This window comes from Sinocyclocheilus grahami, unplaced genomic scaffold, assembly GCF_001515645.1.
Source record: "Sinocyclocheilus grahami isolate Dianchi unplaced genomic scaffold, SAMN03320097.WGS_v1.1 scaffold54.1, whole genome shotgun sequence".
Classification (NCBI taxonomy): Eukaryota; Metazoa; Chordata; class Actinopteri; order Cypriniformes; family Cyprinidae; genus Sinocyclocheilus; species Sinocyclocheilus grahami.
The window spans coordinates 4,861,699-4,878,259 of NW_015505233.1; the positions used below are offsets into that span (position 1 = coordinate 4,861,699).

General features: G+C 39.5%; 1 protein-coding gene across 5 annotated transcripts in view; it reads left to right on the top strand.

Moving 5' to 3' along the window:
* The window catches only part of LOC107583536 (baculoviral IAP repeat-containing protein 6-like), a 127,538-nt gene that overhangs the window by 54,593 nt on the left and 56,384 nt on the right, over positions 1-16,561 (top strand). Inside the window, exons 18-48 of one of the 5 annotated variants that reach the window (XM_016269787.1) lie at positions 1,669-1,830; positions 1,919-2,050; positions 2,185-2,282; positions 2,477-2,624; positions 2,724-2,857; positions 2,954-3,100; positions 3,470-3,657; positions 3,755-4,057; positions 4,698-4,797; positions 5,494-5,708; positions 5,834-6,042; positions 6,181-6,527; positions 6,659-6,878; positions 6,979-7,115; positions 7,198-7,335; positions 7,645-7,775; positions 7,880-8,011; positions 8,110-8,325; positions 8,975-9,158; positions 10,495-10,695; positions 11,085-11,218; positions 11,812-11,971; positions 12,066-12,182; positions 12,546-12,703; positions 12,821-12,947; positions 13,444-13,554; positions 13,781-13,911; positions 14,005-14,132; positions 14,231-14,796; positions 16,004-16,179; positions 16,369-16,465. In XM_016269787.1, the coding sequence (XP_016125273.1) occupies positions 1,669-1,830; positions 1,919-2,050; positions 2,185-2,282; positions 2,477-2,624; positions 2,724-2,857; positions 2,954-3,100; positions 3,470-3,657; positions 3,755-4,057; positions 4,698-4,797; positions 5,494-5,708; positions 5,834-6,042; positions 6,181-6,527; positions 6,659-6,878; positions 6,979-7,115; positions 7,198-7,335; positions 7,645-7,775; positions 7,880-8,011; positions 8,110-8,325; positions 8,975-9,158; positions 10,495-10,695; positions 11,085-11,218; positions 11,812-11,971; positions 12,066-12,182; positions 12,546-12,703; positions 12,821-12,947; positions 13,444-13,554; positions 13,781-13,911; positions 14,005-14,132; positions 14,231-14,796; positions 16,004-16,179; positions 16,369-16,465 (5,447 nt within the window). The remainder of the gene's footprint in view (positions 1-1,668; positions 1,831-1,918; positions 2,051-2,184; positions 2,283-2,476; positions 2,625-2,723; positions 2,858-2,953; positions 3,101-3,469; positions 3,658-3,754; positions 4,058-4,697; positions 4,798-5,493; positions 5,709-5,833; positions 6,043-6,180; positions 6,528-6,658; positions 6,879-6,978; positions 7,116-7,197; positions 7,336-7,644; positions 7,776-7,879; positions 8,012-8,109; positions 8,326-8,974; positions 9,159-10,494; positions 10,696-11,084; positions 11,219-11,811; positions 11,972-12,065; positions 12,183-12,545; positions 12,704-12,820; positions 12,948-13,443; positions 13,555-13,780; positions 13,912-14,004; positions 14,133-14,230; positions 14,797-16,003; positions 16,180-16,368; positions 16,466-16,561) is intronic. The other 4 variants (XM_016269790.1, XM_016269788.1, XM_016269789.1 and 1 more) reach the window with 4 other exon arrangements.

Below are 16,561 nucleotides of genomic sequence, written 5' to 3' on the forward strand. Positions count from 1 at the left end.
ACATTTCATTACACCAAATACACAACATAATGTTCTTTTTAGCAGCATCATATGACCCCTTTAATCAAAAATTCTGATTTATTAAAAACAACTGTTTTCTATTTGAATATATATTAATATATAATTAATTACTGTGAAGGCTAGAATTTTTCAATGTCACATGAGCCTTCAGAAATAATTCTAATATGCTGATTTGATGCTCATGTTTCTTATTACAGGTGCATCTCAATAAATTAGAATGTCGTGGAAAAGTTCATTTATTTCAGTAATTCAATGCAAGTTTTGTATTCATTTGGAAACCAAGGTCCTAGAGTCTGGACGAAGGGTGGAGAAGCTCATAGCCCAAGTTGCTTGAAGTCCAGTGTTAAGTTTCCACAGTCTGTGATGATTTGGGGTGCAATGTTATCTGCTGGTGTTGGTCCATTGTGTTTTTTGAAAACCAACGTCACTGCACCCGTTTACCAAGAAATTTTGGAGCACTTCATGCTTCCTTCTGCTGACCAGCTTTTTGAAGATGCTGATTTCATTTTCCAGCAGGATTTGGCACCTGTCCACACTGCCAAAAGCACCAAAAGTTGGTTAAATGATCATGGTGTTGGTGTGCTTGACTGGCCAGCAATCTCATCAGACCTGAAGCCCATAGAGAATCTATGGGGTATTGTCAAGAAGAAAATGAGAAACAAGAGACCAAAAAATGCAGGTGAGCTGAAGGCCACTGTCAAAGAAACCTGGGCTTCCATACCACCTCAGCAGTGCCACAAACGGATCACCTCCATGCCACGCCGAATTGAGGCAGTAATTAAAGCAAAAGGAGCCCCTACCAAGTATTGAGTACATGTACAGTAAATGAACATACTTTCCAGAAGGCCAACACTTAACTAAAAATTGTTTTTTTATTGGTTTTATGAAGTATTCTAATTTGTTGAGATAGTGAATTGGTGTGTTTTTGTTAAATGTGAGCCACAATTAAAAGAACCAAAGACTTAAACTACTTCAGTCTGTGTGCATTGAATTTATTTAATACACGAGTTTCACAATTTGAGTTGAATTACTGAAATAAATTAACTTTTCCACGACATTCTAATTTATTGAGATGCACCTGTATTATCAATGTTGAAAACAGTTGTGCTGCTTAATATTTTGTGGTGACTGATACATTTTTTCCAGAATAATTTGATGAATAGAAAGTTTAAAAGAACAGAATTTCTTTGAAATATATATTTTTTGTAACAAATATCTCTGTTGTCAGATTTGATCTAGGGCTGCAAAATCATTTAATCGTGATTAATCGCATTCAAATAAAAATTTTGTTTACATATTATATGTGTGTGTACTGTGTATATTTATTATGTATATAAATACACACACATGTATATATTAAGGAAAAATATGTAAGATTTATATATAATTTAAATTATGTGCAAGTATAAATATATATGCATACAAATATAAAAAAAAATGTGTATATATACATAATAAATATACACAGTACACACACATATAGTATGTAAACAATCGTACACTCAAACGTTTGAATGGTAGTGTATGCTATGCATGTATTAGTTTGCACATTAAGAAAGGAATTACCTTGTTTCGGTGAGGTATTTTAAAGAATACAATATCCAGTCCATTGTCTGAATGTTCTGTCTGTCTGCTTTTATTTCCCAGAGTGCAACGCTGTGCAATGCTTCAGTTTCCTGAGCTCCATGAAAAGCTGCTAAGAGGTTTGTGTAAGAATGGAGAAGACGGGCAGAGCTCAGAACACTGTCAGAGTCTTATTTTGGACGTTCTCTGCTGGCTGGCAGGGGTTTATTCCAATGGACCCTGCAGGTGAGGTGTCACAGTGAGCTAGTATTTTTAGTCTCTCGATTTTATCTCTTGTCTCTTTTAATGAATTTTATAATACCCTGTCCTTTAGTTTGAGAGAGGGGAAGGAGGGGCTTTTGATTAAAACTAGGAGACGGCTGACAGAAATCATCAGGGCATGTTTCTTTGAGGCTGGACGCAGTATAGCTCATAAATGCTCTCGCTTCCTTGCACTTTGTATTAGGTGAGTTTGCAACCTCACTGTATTTTTCTTGTAGTCTCATTGCAGAACTAATGAACTAGACTGTCCAGTTAACATGTGCATATACAGTGATGTCTTGTTCATTAAGTCTAATGGATAAATGTCTGACATTTCAGTACTGGTAAAGGAGACCCTGGTCAGCAGGGTTTTGGCCAGGCTCTGTTTAAAGCTCTTCTGGATAATATGCCTTATTTGCCTGCTGCTGCCACAGGAGGTAATTTTTTTTATTGTAAATGTTGAAAATGTATAGTGCCTTTTAATTTTGTTATAGTGTTAAGACCGTTTCATTCCAAAAATGTAAACTATTTATTAAGCTATACTACTGTTCAAAGGTTTTTTAACTGTGCAGAAATAAATATGCACTTATTTAATTTAAAATGTTGAAATACTTATGTTACTGTCTTTCAGGATCTGTCTTCTGGTACTTTGTCCTGTTAAATTATGTGAAAGATGAGGACCTGGCCAGCTGCAGTACCGCTTGCGCCTCTCTGCTCACTGCTGTCTCTCGGCAGCTGCAGGACCGCCTGACTCCACTTGAGGCGCTGTTGCAGACCAGGTCAGCTTTATATAATTGAACAAAAAAGCTTTTTCTGAGCATGTAGAAGTAATCGTTTTAAGGAAATGAAATGGTTTTGTCATGGTCCTCTCTATTCAGATATGGTCTGTATGGGTCTCCATTTGACCCAGTACTGTTTGACCTGGAGGTGAGCGGGTCTTCCTGTAAGAATGCCTTTAGCAGCAGCATTGGGGTCCAGTCGGATGAGATCGACTTGTCCGATATTCTCTCAGGTGTGTCAATGTATTCTTTCCACATGCACTTACATTCATCAATAAATATCAAAATAGGAAAGACATACATGTAATGGTTGTTGTGTCTAATGTCAGGTAATGGAAAGGTGAACAGCAGTGGGGCGGCAGAGGGCAGTTTTACTGCTCTGACCGGCCTGCTGGAGGTCGAACCCCTGCACTTTACTTGTGTCTCCACCAGTGATGGCACCAGGGTGGAGAGGGATGATGCCAGTATGTTCACCGGTACATATCCTACTTTCCTTTTCCTCTCTTTCGCATCTTGTTTCTTTTACCACCAACCGTGTCATCGTGGACCTCATATTTAAGGTGTGGTCACACTACATGAAGTTTTGCAGGCAATAAAATTCCATTGTCAAAAGTGTAGCATGAAGCACAGCTCACTTCGATGTCACTTTCAAACCAAGCAGCCAAGCAAGTAACTTCTGACAATTTGCATGACCAACATTAACCTTTTGCAAAATCTGCAAAATCCCAATCTGATTCTAATTAAATTACTGGATTTTGTACGCAGAATTTCGCTGAGCACCAGTAATGGTGACCACACCTTTAGTGCTAAAATCTGTGCTTGTTTCCCTTTACGTCCTTCTACAGTGAGCACCTTTGGCGTGACGCCCACAGTGACAGGGCTGTCTTCTGGGACCGTCGGCGAGGCGTCCACGGCCCTTAGCTCAGCTGCACAGGTGGCCCTTCAGTCCCTGTCTCATGCAATGGTGTCTGCCGAACAGCAGCTTCAAGTTCTTCAGGAGAAGCAGCAACAGCTTCTAAAACTCCAGCAGCAGGTCATACGTGAATACATTCTTTATTCATTTTAATAATCTCGATGTCTTGATTAATTCAGTACTTTGACTTCATGTAATTGGTTATCTTATGAAACAGAAGGCGAAGCTGGAGGCCAAACTTCACCAGACCACCTCAGCAGCCACTGCAGCATCAGGTGTTGTCAACTCGGTGCCATCCAACCCATCCTCCGCCCCAGGCTTCTTCATTCACCCCTCTGACGTCATCCCGCCCACTCCTAAAACTACACCGCTGTTCATGACGCCTCCTCTCACCCCACCGAATGAGGCAGTGTCTGCGGCTATTAGTGTGGAACTGGCTCAGCTCTTCCCGGGGTCCGTCATTGATCCTCCACCTGTGAACCTTTCAGCACAGAATAAAAACACACAGAAAGCCAAACCAGTAAGTTCTGAAAACCTCCTTCTGCTTGTATAATGATTATTATTTAGCAGTGTTTCATTTTCTGTCATTAAATATACTAATATGTGACCCTGGACCACAAAACCAGTCTTAAGTCGCTGGGGTATATTTGTAGCAATAGCCAAAAATACATTGTATGGGTCAAAATTATTGATTTTTCTTTTATGCCAAAAATCATTAGGATATTAAGTAAAGATCACGTTCCATGAAGATATGTTGTAAATTTCCTACCGTAAATATATCAAAACTTAATTTTTGATTAGTAATATGCATTGCTAAGAACTTCATTTGGACAACTTTAAAGGCGATTTTCTCAGTATTTTAATTTTTTTGCACCCTCAGATTCCAGATTTTCAAACAGTTGTATCTCGGCCAAACCATACATCAATGGAAAGCTTATTTATTATGATGTATAAATCTCAATTTCGAAAAATGTACCCTTATGACTGGTTTTGTGGTCCAGGGTCACACATACAATTTTTGCATAATAGCAGAGGCTAATAGGTAAGGTAGCATAAAAGATATGTTATTTTCCTGTAAGGGGCTGTGCGTTGTTTTATTTACCTTTTGTAGTTGAACTTGTGGGTTGTGTTCAGCTTATGTGTGTCTGTTGTCATTGCAGAACCCCATAGGAAGTGGACTGGCATTGGCAATCTCACAAGCCTCTCACTTTCTACAGCCTCCACCAAATCAGTCCATAATAATTGAACGAATGCATTCAGGTACTTCACATTAGCCCCCTTCACACTAGACCTGGGGTTCTCAACCAGGGGGCCAGGGCCCACTGAGAGCCCCAGCAAACTTCCAAAGATGACTTAATTAAAATGCTAAAAACACAAAAAAATCTAAATATAAACCGGAATCATATTTGATTTCCCCCCCTCCTGTCTACGTAGTGTCCTATCATAATGAAGGGTTAGATTTCCTATCATTTCCTATCAAAATGCCAAAAATCTTAAAAAAAAATAAAAACAAGATTTACAATTTTATTCACACGACTTTTCCATGTTTAGAAATCACACTTTTAAAAATCACACTTGGCTTGCTCATATACAGTGGGGCAAAAAAGTATTTAGTCAGCCACCAATTGTGCAAGTTCTCCCACTTAAAAAGATGAGAGAGGCCTGTACCAGGTTTTTCAAGAAAGTTTAAAAAATGTATAATAAGAAATACCTTCATTTTGTGTTGTTTTCGAGCCAGTTTTGTCTTTTTGAGTCATCTTGAGGCCCACACAGTAGTTTGCTGAGGCCCCCTAGTGAGCCCTGGCTTCATGGTTGATAATCACTGCTGTAGAACATACTCCGTTTCTTCCTCATTATGGATCCTCAATCTGTGAGGTGCATTTGCTATATGTTTTGGTTTGCCAACATCATTTAATTGTGTAATCTTTGACATAAAGACTGAATGTCACTTTGTAGGTGCAAGGCGGTTTGTGACTCTAGATTTCGGCCGGCCGGTGTTGCTGACAGATGCACTGATCCCCACATGCGCTGACTTGGCCTCCCTTTCCATCGACATTTGGACACTCGGGGAGGAGGTGGATGGAAGGCGGCTCGTGGTGGCCACAGATATCAGCACACACTCACTGATTCTACACGACTTGTTGCCTCCTCCCGTCTGCAGATTCATGAAGGTTTATACACATTTAGCATAATCAAATATGCACAGGGCTCATAACAGTCTGCTTTCTATAAGCTTTAGCGCAGAGAATATAATTTTTATATAGAGACATCACTGTCACTCTGTGCCCCTCCCCAGATCACTGTGATTGGTCGATACGGCAGCACTAATGCCCGGGCTAAAATCCCATTGGGTTTCTATTACGGCCACACCTATATCCTGCCATGGGAAAGTGAACTGAAGCTGATGCATGACCCTCTGAGGGGAGAGAGCGAAGCTGCCAGTCAGCCAGATCTGGATCAACATTTGGCAATGATGGTGGCCTTGCAGGAAGACATTCAGTGCAGGTCAGTGAGGCTGAAAAGCTGCCATTGGTGTTCAATATTTTAAATGAGCTGCCACTGGCGTTTACTACCATTCAAAATTTTGTGGTCAGCAAGATTTTTTTTTGAAAGATCTTAATTAAATATGCTAATCTCTTATAGGTATAATCTGGCCTGTCATCGACTTGAGACGCTACTTCAGAACATCGACCTGCCACCTCTTAACAGCGCTAATAATGCACAGTACTTCCTGCGCAAGCCCGATAAAGCAGTTGAAGAGGATTCCCGTGTTTTCTCTGCCTACCAAGACTGCATTCAGCTCCAGCTGCAGCTCAACCTGGCTCACCACGCTGTCCAGAGGTTGCGCGTGTCTCTGGGAGCCACCCGGAAACACCTGCCTGAGAACTACGACCCCAGAGAACTGGTCCAGAACTCTTCTACGGAGCAGCTCCGAACTATCATCAGATACCTACTGGAGACACTGCTCAGCCTGCTACACTGCTGTAATGGTGAGGGAGGCAGCAGTTCCCAACACCACCTCACTTTTTTTAAAATTACATTACATTTGAATTTACCTTTTTGCTTTTCTTTAGTTTAAATGTCAGAATGAATGTTTTCCCTCCCTCTCTCTCTCTCTCAGGTCACTCTGCGCCCTCAGTGTTGCAGAACACGTTTCACTCCCAGGCATGTGAGGAGCTCTTTAAGCAGCTGTGCATCAGTGGAACGCCTAAGATCCGTCTGCATGCTGGTCTGCTGCTGGTGCAGCTGTGTGGAGGTGAGATGTGGTGGGGCCAGTTCCTGTCCAACGTCCTTCAGGAGCTCTACAACTCTGAGCAGTTGCTCATCTTTCCTCAGGACAGGTAACACAAGCAACACACTCTTGCAAACGTTGTATAACATTATCAGAACTTTTCCTAAGGATACTCGGACATCCTTATGACCGTCTTTTCATTTCCTCAGGGTGTTTATGTTGCTGTCCTGTATTGGCCAAAGATCTTTGAGTAACAGTGGGGTTCTGGAGGGTTTGTTGAACCTTCTGGACACACTGTTATCCCCTCTGCAACCGACTAGTGCAGCACAGACCCGCAGGACAGAAGGTGCGTGTTTGAGAATGAGTTTTTTTGTAGTGTGTGTCTATGTGCGTTTATGGTTATGTTACAGATTTGTATGTGTTTATAGGTGTGTTGGATATCCCCATGATCAGCTGGGCGGTCATGCTGGTCTCTCGACTTCTCGACTATGTGGCCAGTGTGGAAGATGAAGCCACTGCAGCTAAGAAACCTCTAGGGGCTAAAGACAGAGAAAGATCCTTTACAGGTGAAATTATTAAGCTTGGTCAAGTATTACAACCGAAAATCCACTGTTTTTGTAGTTGGTAAGAATTTTGAAATGTTTCTTCAGCGTTTCTAAAGTCTGTTATGCTCACCAAGACTCTATTTATTAGATAAAAATATGAATAGTAATATTCTAAAATATTAACATATTTTGTATAAATGGCTTTACTGACACTTGATTAATTTAATGTGTCCCTGCTGAATAAAAATATTAATTTCTTTCAAAAAAAAAAAAAAAAACTGACCCCAAATTTTTAAACCGTAATGTGCATCCTCTTTCCACTCATACCAGGGAACCAGTGGAGTTTCATAAACAACAGTCTGCAGTCTCAGAACCCAAGCAGATCCGCGAAAGGCAACAACAGCAGTTTAGATCGTCTGTATTCACGCAAGATCCGCAAACAGCTAGTCCACCATAAACAGGTACATGTGTCTCGCACAAACATCCTGTGCTTATATATCTGCACTTGAAACATTTTCCTTATTAAGTATAGTATGGATGTTGATCAATTCTCCTTTCACTGCAGCAGTTGAATTTATTGAAAGCCAAACAGAAGGCTTTAGTAGAGCAAATCGAGAAAGAGAAAATTCAGAGCAACAAAGGCTCCTCCTACAAGCTGCTGGTGGAACAGGCCAAACTCAAACAAGCCACGTCCAAGGTGAGAATCCAAACTTTTGTTAACTCCTTGTCACTTAGGGGTGGGTGTGGAACAACATTCTGTGAAAAAGTAAACACTGTGGTTCTTGTTTTCCCCAGCACTTTAAAGATCTGATCCGTTTGAGGCGGACAGCTGAATGGCCACGCTCCACCTTGGACTCAGAGGCATCTGTGGCAAAAGAGACCCCTGAAGTGGAGCTCCTGCCCTTCACACTGTCTCATGAGCGCTGCATCTGCGTCGTCCAGAAGCTCGCTCTCTTCCTCCTCTCCATGGACTTTACCTGTCACGCAGACCTGCTGCTGTTTGTCTGCAAGGTGCAACATACTTTTTCACTTACAGAAGGGGAAAAAAGTGCTTGTTTTGAAAGCTATTGAATTTTGATACAGTACCATTCAGAAGTTTTGGGGTCTATTAAATTTTTTTTATCATTTTTTTCAGAGTTGTCTCCTGTGCTTACGTAGAATGCATTTATTTGATCTAAAATACAGTAAAACAGCAATATTGTGAAATGTTACGATTTAAATTTGCTGTTTTCTTTTTAAATGTTAAATTAATTTCTGCTGTTGCCATCACAGAATGAAATTTCTGTTACTCCAGTCTTCATTGTCACATGATGCTTTAGAAATCTTTCTAATATGCTGATTATGTGCTCAGGAAACATTACTTATTATTATCAATGTTAAAAACTGTTGAGCTGCTTGATATTTTTGTGGAAACAGTGGAAACTTTTTTTTTTTTTTGTTGGATTCTATGATGAATAGAAAGTTAAAAACGGACGAAAATAGAAACGTTAGAAAAGTTTTCCCTGTCATTTTTGATCAATTTAATGCACCTTTGCTGAATTGCAAGTATTAAGTTCTTTAAAAAAAAAAAGCTTCCTGACTTCAAACTTTTGGATGATAATGTTTGTTATAGACCATATTTATCTTAAATGTTCTAAATCTCATTCACCCACCTGCTCAGGTATTGGCCAGAATAGCAAATGCAACACGACCCACAATCCACCTGTGTGAGGTGGTTTCAGAACCGCAGCTGGAGAGGTTACTGCTGTTACTGGTGGGAACGGACTTTAACCGCGGGGACATCTCATGGGGTGGAGCCTGGGCCCAGTACTCGCTCACCTGCATGCTGCAGGACATCCTTGCAGGTGTGTGTGTTTTAGGTTTGAAAAGATGTTCTCAGCGGTCCACGGACTGTCATTCATGTTTTATATTCAGATTAGGGATGTCAATTTTCGATAATTTCCATGATCGATCATCGTTTAAATTAATGATCGATTAATCGTTAACCTTAATGCTGCAAAATGCGTCTATGCAGCCCGGCATGACAGGATGTGCAAAAGTTACTCAAACTTACACTTCTGTTTTAAATCGGTTAGCTTAATTATTAAACCCAGATATATTTTGCTTTTTAAATTTTTTTATATGAAAACAAATTGTTATTTTTATTTAGGCCTATTGCTTACATAGGCTTTACGTTTTCCTTAAAGCATCCCATTTTGTCCCAGGGCTTGAAAACCTGTGCCCTAGGCTAGTTAGGTCCATGCAGAAACTTGTGACCGATGCTCTTAGTTGTGGCATCACCATTTAGTGACATCATTGAATGCTCCGGGAAAACGTATTGTCAAGTGTCAGTCACAGCGCCTTTTAATTGCTGTTTTGAATCCAGTAATTATTTATTTACAAATTATAAACTCTGATTATGACAAGTGTGGTATAAAAGCTTTGTTTATTAGAGGAATAATTGGTTAGCTGGAAAATGTTACATCGCGACCATGCTTTTGAATGCCGTTTGAGCCCATATAGCCTACATTCACGTGGCTTTGTTCTGGTTTGCCGGTTGGTCACGAATTTCCACAAATTCGATCATATTTAGGCATTGTTTCTTTTCCTAAATCCTCACCGTCTAACCCTCTAATTTCGCAGGTTTTTTTTTTATTGTCATTCACTTTTTGTCACTGTTTTCGCATCTAAGGGAAATGGAAGATTTCATGGCCATGAATTAAGCTTTTAATTTGTTCGATTTATTTTAATTTGTTCCCTCATTTTAGTTAAATCATGGGTTATCTAAGGAACAAAATTAATGAAACATGGATTGTGGCCACAAATTAATAAAGTCGTATGGAATGAATTAACAAGTTGTAGTTATGAATAGCCTATCTGTCCTGTGTCCCACAGCCCTGCAAAGCACAGAGCCCGATATTAAATAATTATCTGGGGAAATTACTTAGTTACTACATTTCTATTGCTTTCCATGTTGAAGAACTTTGTGTTGTTTCTATTTTAATGTACTTTTAAAGTTTAAATCACATTAAAAGCTTAATTAGTACATTATGAATGAATGATTATGCATTTATATATCGTCATCGTCATTCACGCAAGTTTTTTTGTGCATGAGCCGCACGCAGCCCAAAATTTAACTGCTTAATCGATCATCGATTAATCGTTGACATCCCTAATTCAGATGTTGTCATCTGTTTGCAGGAGAGCTGTTGTCTCCAGTGTGTGTGGATGGGATGGAGGGGGCGGGGGCTGATGAGGCCGGTGCCGCCTCTTCCTCTGTAGTGGTCGATTCCGATGACTCTCTCCCCCAGCCGACCCCCATCCCACTGGTGGAGACCATCGATGAGCCTCTGGGACCTGATATCATCGCAGGTACACCTGGGACGTCCTCTGTGTTCCAAAGTGCGTTGGTAACCCCACCCGAATAGCACGTCACCTCACACGGACCCTCACCTTTCTTTTGTTTCTGAGGTTTATTTGTTTTAGATGAGCTGCATGTATATTTGGTTTGTGTTTGCTTTTTTGTAATATGTAATTGAGGTAATAATGCAGTGGAGAGGAGGTTGGAACAGTGCAGATGATATTGACTCTAAATACATGCAAAACCTGTAGCTGCTGGTGATTTTATCATTGAATCAATTCATTCAAAATGGGTCAACGATCCACTGTTCTGGCACCCTGTCTTTCTGAGAGGAGTTTGACGGCCGGACATCATAAAGGAGGCTGTCTTTGTAGTTGCTTCTCTTGGTATGCTGCTCTTGCAATATTAAATGTCTTTTCATTGCCCAAAGGTGCTCCTCCACTGTCATCTTTGGAAAAAGATAAAGACATTGACTTTGACTTGCTACAAGACTTGATGGATGTTGATATTGATCCTTTAGATATTGATTTGGAAAAAGATCCACTCGCCGCCAAGGTTTTTAAGGTATGGACCTCGTTCTCTTTATCTTTACCTTTTTTTGTCTTTCAACATTTGGGGTGTAATGGTTAAAATTTCTCATGGTTCTGTGGTAACTGTTTTATTTTAGCACATTATGGGCTAGAGTATGGGCTGTGTTAACCCATATGTTAACCTCTTGACTTTCTCATATCCATCCAATTACTCATTTTCTTTTCAAAACAACCTTATTACCACAATTGCTGGAAAATACAGCACACTGTTCACAGGCATTTACATTGTGAAATGTCTTAAAGTACAGTGATTTAGTGACAGAAAATAACCATAATTACAACTGAAAGCAAACACATTATAATTCACATACAACATTTATTCTCGTTGTTAGATGGTATAAACATGTATTAAGAACTGTGGGAATTGCACTGTACAGTTAACTGTTTCACTCCTATACTGCATGCATTATGTAATCAAAGATTAGTAGTTAAAGTTTGATTGTATGATTTACACAAAGCCAATGTTTTAACCCCTTTTCCAGTAAAGTATTTTTTCAGTTTTTCTCAGAGACGAGTATCTGAGATTGTTTTTGTTGTTTTGTTCTTTTTTTATGTTCTCCCTTGCAGCCGATCAGCAGTACCTGGTACGATTACTGGGGTGCTGACTACGGCTCTTACAGTTATAACCCCTACACAGGGGGTATGGGCATACCCGTGTCCAAACCCCCTGTGGCTGCCACAACAGAGAAGCCTGGATCTCAGAACCTCTCAGTGTCTGTGTCTCAGGGTGAGAAGAAAAATAAATCAAAATAAAAAGTATATAATATAAAATAAAAGTATAATAAAATCTGAGTGCTAAAGTACTTAAATTTTTATCCCAGCACTGGATGCTCGACTGGAGGTGGGATTAGAGCAGCAGGCAGAACTCATGCTGAAGATGATGGCAACACTGGAGGCAGATGCAATATTGCAGGCGCTAACATCCACATCTCCATCTGGTACACACACAAAAGCATGTGTTCAGGTTTCAAGGAAAATCTGGCAATATCAAGGAAATTGTATTTATTGTTTATTATTTATGTATTATTTCCAGCATTGTAAACATTATTCAATATTTTATTAATAAGTTGACAGTGTAAAATGAGCATACATTTTTCAATGTCAGACTCGGTTCTAAAACATTTATTTTTGCAGAAATGTATCATTGAGCTTTACAATTTTTCTTTTTTTTTTTATGAAATAATTGGTAAAGTAAATATTACTGGTGTAAAGGTGTGGGAACCCTGTGTTTTTTTTTCCTGAAATGATTTGACTAGTATCGCCCTTTCTACTCATTATCTTTTGTTCCTCTTCTGTGTCAGTGGCCCAGTCTGCAAATGGGACAGACGACTCTCTTTTGCGTGGGGGGTTCCACAGCTCTCCCCCCAGCAGCAGTCTGATGGTACAACCCTCTTCCATTCCCATGTTGAGCACCTGCTTCAACAAACTTTTCTCTTTATTGCAAGTGCATCATGTTCAGGTACGGGTAACGTCTGGTTTTGTCACTTGCACTGAGTTTGCCTTAAAATCTAAGTTCCGGAATATTTTTTTTATTACAAGTTACACAATCACACCATCTTTAACTCTGTATGTCTAGTTGGAGTCTTTGCTGCAGCTGTGGTTGACTCTGAGTTTGAGTTCCTGCTCTGGAGGTTCAGAGGAGAGCGGCTCAGACATCTTCCTCTTTAACGCCAGCAGAGTGCCCACAATCCCCCTTAACCAAGGTGTGACATTCACCAAATTATAGAACACTTTGATCTGTGGATATTAGCGTATTTTTTAAGGAGCTTGGACTGTTGATGGCAAAGTTTCTACAGGATCTTAAATTGAACAGTTGGTTTTATGTGTTACTACAAATAGTTATTTCATTTTTTCAAGCTTTAAAAAGTGTTAGTCTCACTAGCTTTGTTTACCTACACCCAAATGATCTGTTTGGAAAATTTGTACATGTAAACATGTTTACTGAAGTGAGCTGTATTTGTAGCATCTCATAATTTGATTAGCTGTGTACAAAGAAACAGTGCAAAAACAAAATATGCGATGAAGTATGGAATTAAAAAAGATACCTATTTTAAAAAGATTAACTTAAATGATTTAAATAAATGCATAAGAGCTAAAAGAAAACAATGAGGGAGTGCAATGCTAAAAATCAGATCACTCATTAAATTCAGTGTGGATTTTGTAATGCCTATAATTAACTATAATTCTTGTCTCTCTCAGCCTCTATCAGCAGTTTCCTGTCAGTGCTGGCCTGGTACTCCAACACTTCTCTGAGAACATGGTGTCTTGTCCTGCACAGTCTCACCCTCATGACCAATATGCCTGCTAGTGGTGAGTATCTAAATGGCCAAGCCTGGCTTTGTTCCTGAGATGTGTGGGTGTTCCCACGGGGAGACCTGCATTTCTATACATGTGGGTTTTCTCTTCGGGAATCCCGCCAGCTCAGCAGATCTGTGTTGTGTTGCCCCTCCACAACCTTATTATAAAAGCAAAAAAAGCAGTCTGGTGACACACTTTCGGATTAACTCCGCTGATAATGTGTATGTTGCATCTGTAGCCTCCAGCAGTGGGATGGGTGTGCAGGAGAGCACAGCCCAGCAGATGGTGTCTGACCCCACACTTGTGCACGTGTTTGTGCGCTTCCTGTCTGGAGGAAACCCTCACGGCACCAGCCAGCACAGCTCACAGGTATTGAGCTTAATGAAGAGTACATGCATGACTGGTTTCATGATGATATATTTGGAAAATGCCTCACGTACCCCTCTCCATCTCTCTTTCCAGGTCGGCCCCACTGCAACACAAGCCTTGCAGGAATTTTTAACCAGGTTGCAGGTGCACCTGTCCTCCACATGTCCACAGATGTTCAGCGAATTTCTGCTTAAACTGTTGCACATCTTGTCTACGGAGAGGTAGATTATTAATTCAGCGTTTATGTAATTAAACTGGTGCTTGTTAAACATTAGTGCTTGTTTTAAATCATTTTATTTGTTTTTTCATCTGCTTCTAGGGGTCCATTCCAGTCTGGTCAGGGTCCATTAGATGCACAGGTGAAGCTTTTGGAGTTCACCCTGGAGCAGAACTTTGAGGTGGTTTCTGTGACCACCATCTTGGCTGTCATCGAATCAATCACTTTTCTGGTTCACCACTACATCACTTGTTCAGATAAGGTGATCTCACGCAGCGGTTCTGACAGTTCTGTGGGCGCTCGTGCCTGTTTCGGGGGCCTGTTCGCCAATATCATCCGCCCTGGCGATGCTAAGGCTGTGTGTGGTGAGACCACACGAGACCAGCTGATGTTTGACCTCCTGAAGCTGGTCAATGCTTTGGTGATGCTGCCGCTGTCAGGTGATCGGGAGTTCAGTGGGAGGCTGCCTCCAGCCGGTGGAGCCACTGACAGTGTGTCGGATGAAGAAAAAGTGTGTGGAAGCAAAGAGTGTGGGGCGGTGGGCACAGCGCAGCACCAGGGACCAGCTGCGGGTGTGGCAGACCTGGTTTTGGCCAATCAGCAGATTATGAGTCAGATCTTGTCGGCACTGGGGCAGTGCAACAGCAGCGCCATGGCCATGATAATTGGTACGGAAATGTATTTTAAATTAATAAAATGTAAGGAAAATGTTATATTATAACATTTAGTGCTGGGCAAAGATTAATCCAAAATAAAAGTTTTTGTTTATATAATATATGTGTGTATATTTGTTATGTATATATAAAGACACACACATACAGTATATATTTTGATAATATTTACATGTATTTACGTGTATATATTTATATTATATATAAATATATTTAATAAACATAACATATTTTTCTTAAATATATACATTAGTGCTGTCAAAGGATTAATCTATTAATTAATTTGTTTACGTAATATATGTATGTGTACTGTGTATATTATGTATATATAAATACACACATACAGTATATATTTTGAAAATATTTACATGTATATACATTTATATATAGTCTTATATTTTATATTATATATAAATATATTTAATATATAAACAACACATTTTTCTTAAATATATACATGCATGTGTTTGTATTTATATATACATAATAAATATACACAGTGTATACACATATTATGTAAACACACACATACAGTATTATCTACATACAGTTTTACATAGTTTTATTAATTTAAAATACATACAATATGTAAACAAAAACTTTTATTTTGGATGCGATTAATCACAATTTTTTCGTTTGACAGCACTAATATACATGCATGTATGTGTATTTATATATACATAATAAATATACACAGTACACACGCATATATTATGTACACAAAACGTTTATTTTGGATGTGATTAATCATTGCCCAGCACTAAGTATATTATATATTTCATATACATTATATTACTGGTCAAAAGTTGTTGTTGTTGTTTTTTAAGCAATTCATTATTTTGTTCAGCAAAGACTCATTTAATCTTATCTAAGGTGATTATAGAGAATTTTACAATTTCACAAAGGATTTTAATAATATTTCACAATATTACTGTTTTTTTTTATCAATTAAATACAGCTTTGGTGAGAATAAGAGACTTATTTCAAAAACTTCTTTAATAGAATGTGTGTATATATTTTTAGATTTATTTTTGGCGTTTTTGCCTATATTATGATAGGAAAGTGTAGAGCTGATGGGAAGCGAAGTGGGAGAGAGAGGGGGGCAGGATCAGGAAAGATCCTCAAGCCGGGATTCGAACTCGGGGCACCGCGCTGCCCACAATGCTATCAAATTTTAATGGGTTTTTTTTATGTGTCTTTCTAGGTGCTAGTGGGCTTCACCTAACCAAACATGAGAACTTTCATGGTGGGTTGGATGCCATCTCTGTGGGTGATGGCCTCTTCACCATCTTGACTACTTTGAGTAAAAGAGCCACATCCGTCCAGGTCATGCTGCAGCCCATTCTCACCTACATGGCCTGTGGGTATATGGGCCGACAGGTAAGACTCGTCACAGAGAAACTGAGAGACCACAAAACGGTCAGTGGTCTATTCTAGTATGTTATGGACTGGGGAAAAAAAACATGAACACATCAAATAATTTTCAGATTCTAGAGGATAGACATACAGTATGTAAAGATTGTCATTGCATCTTGTCAGTGTTGAGTGGTTTTATTAATTTTTTTACAGGGATCTCTATCAACATGTCAGCTCTCTGAGCCTTTACTGTGGTTTATTTTGAGAGTGCTTGACACCAGCGAGGCTTTGAAAGCCTTCCATGACATGGGTATGCCAACAGTAACACTTTCTAAAGAGATAAAACTCTGTTTGAGCTGGTCTGTATGTTCTGACTCTCTCTCTGTGTGTGTGTGTGTGTGTGTTT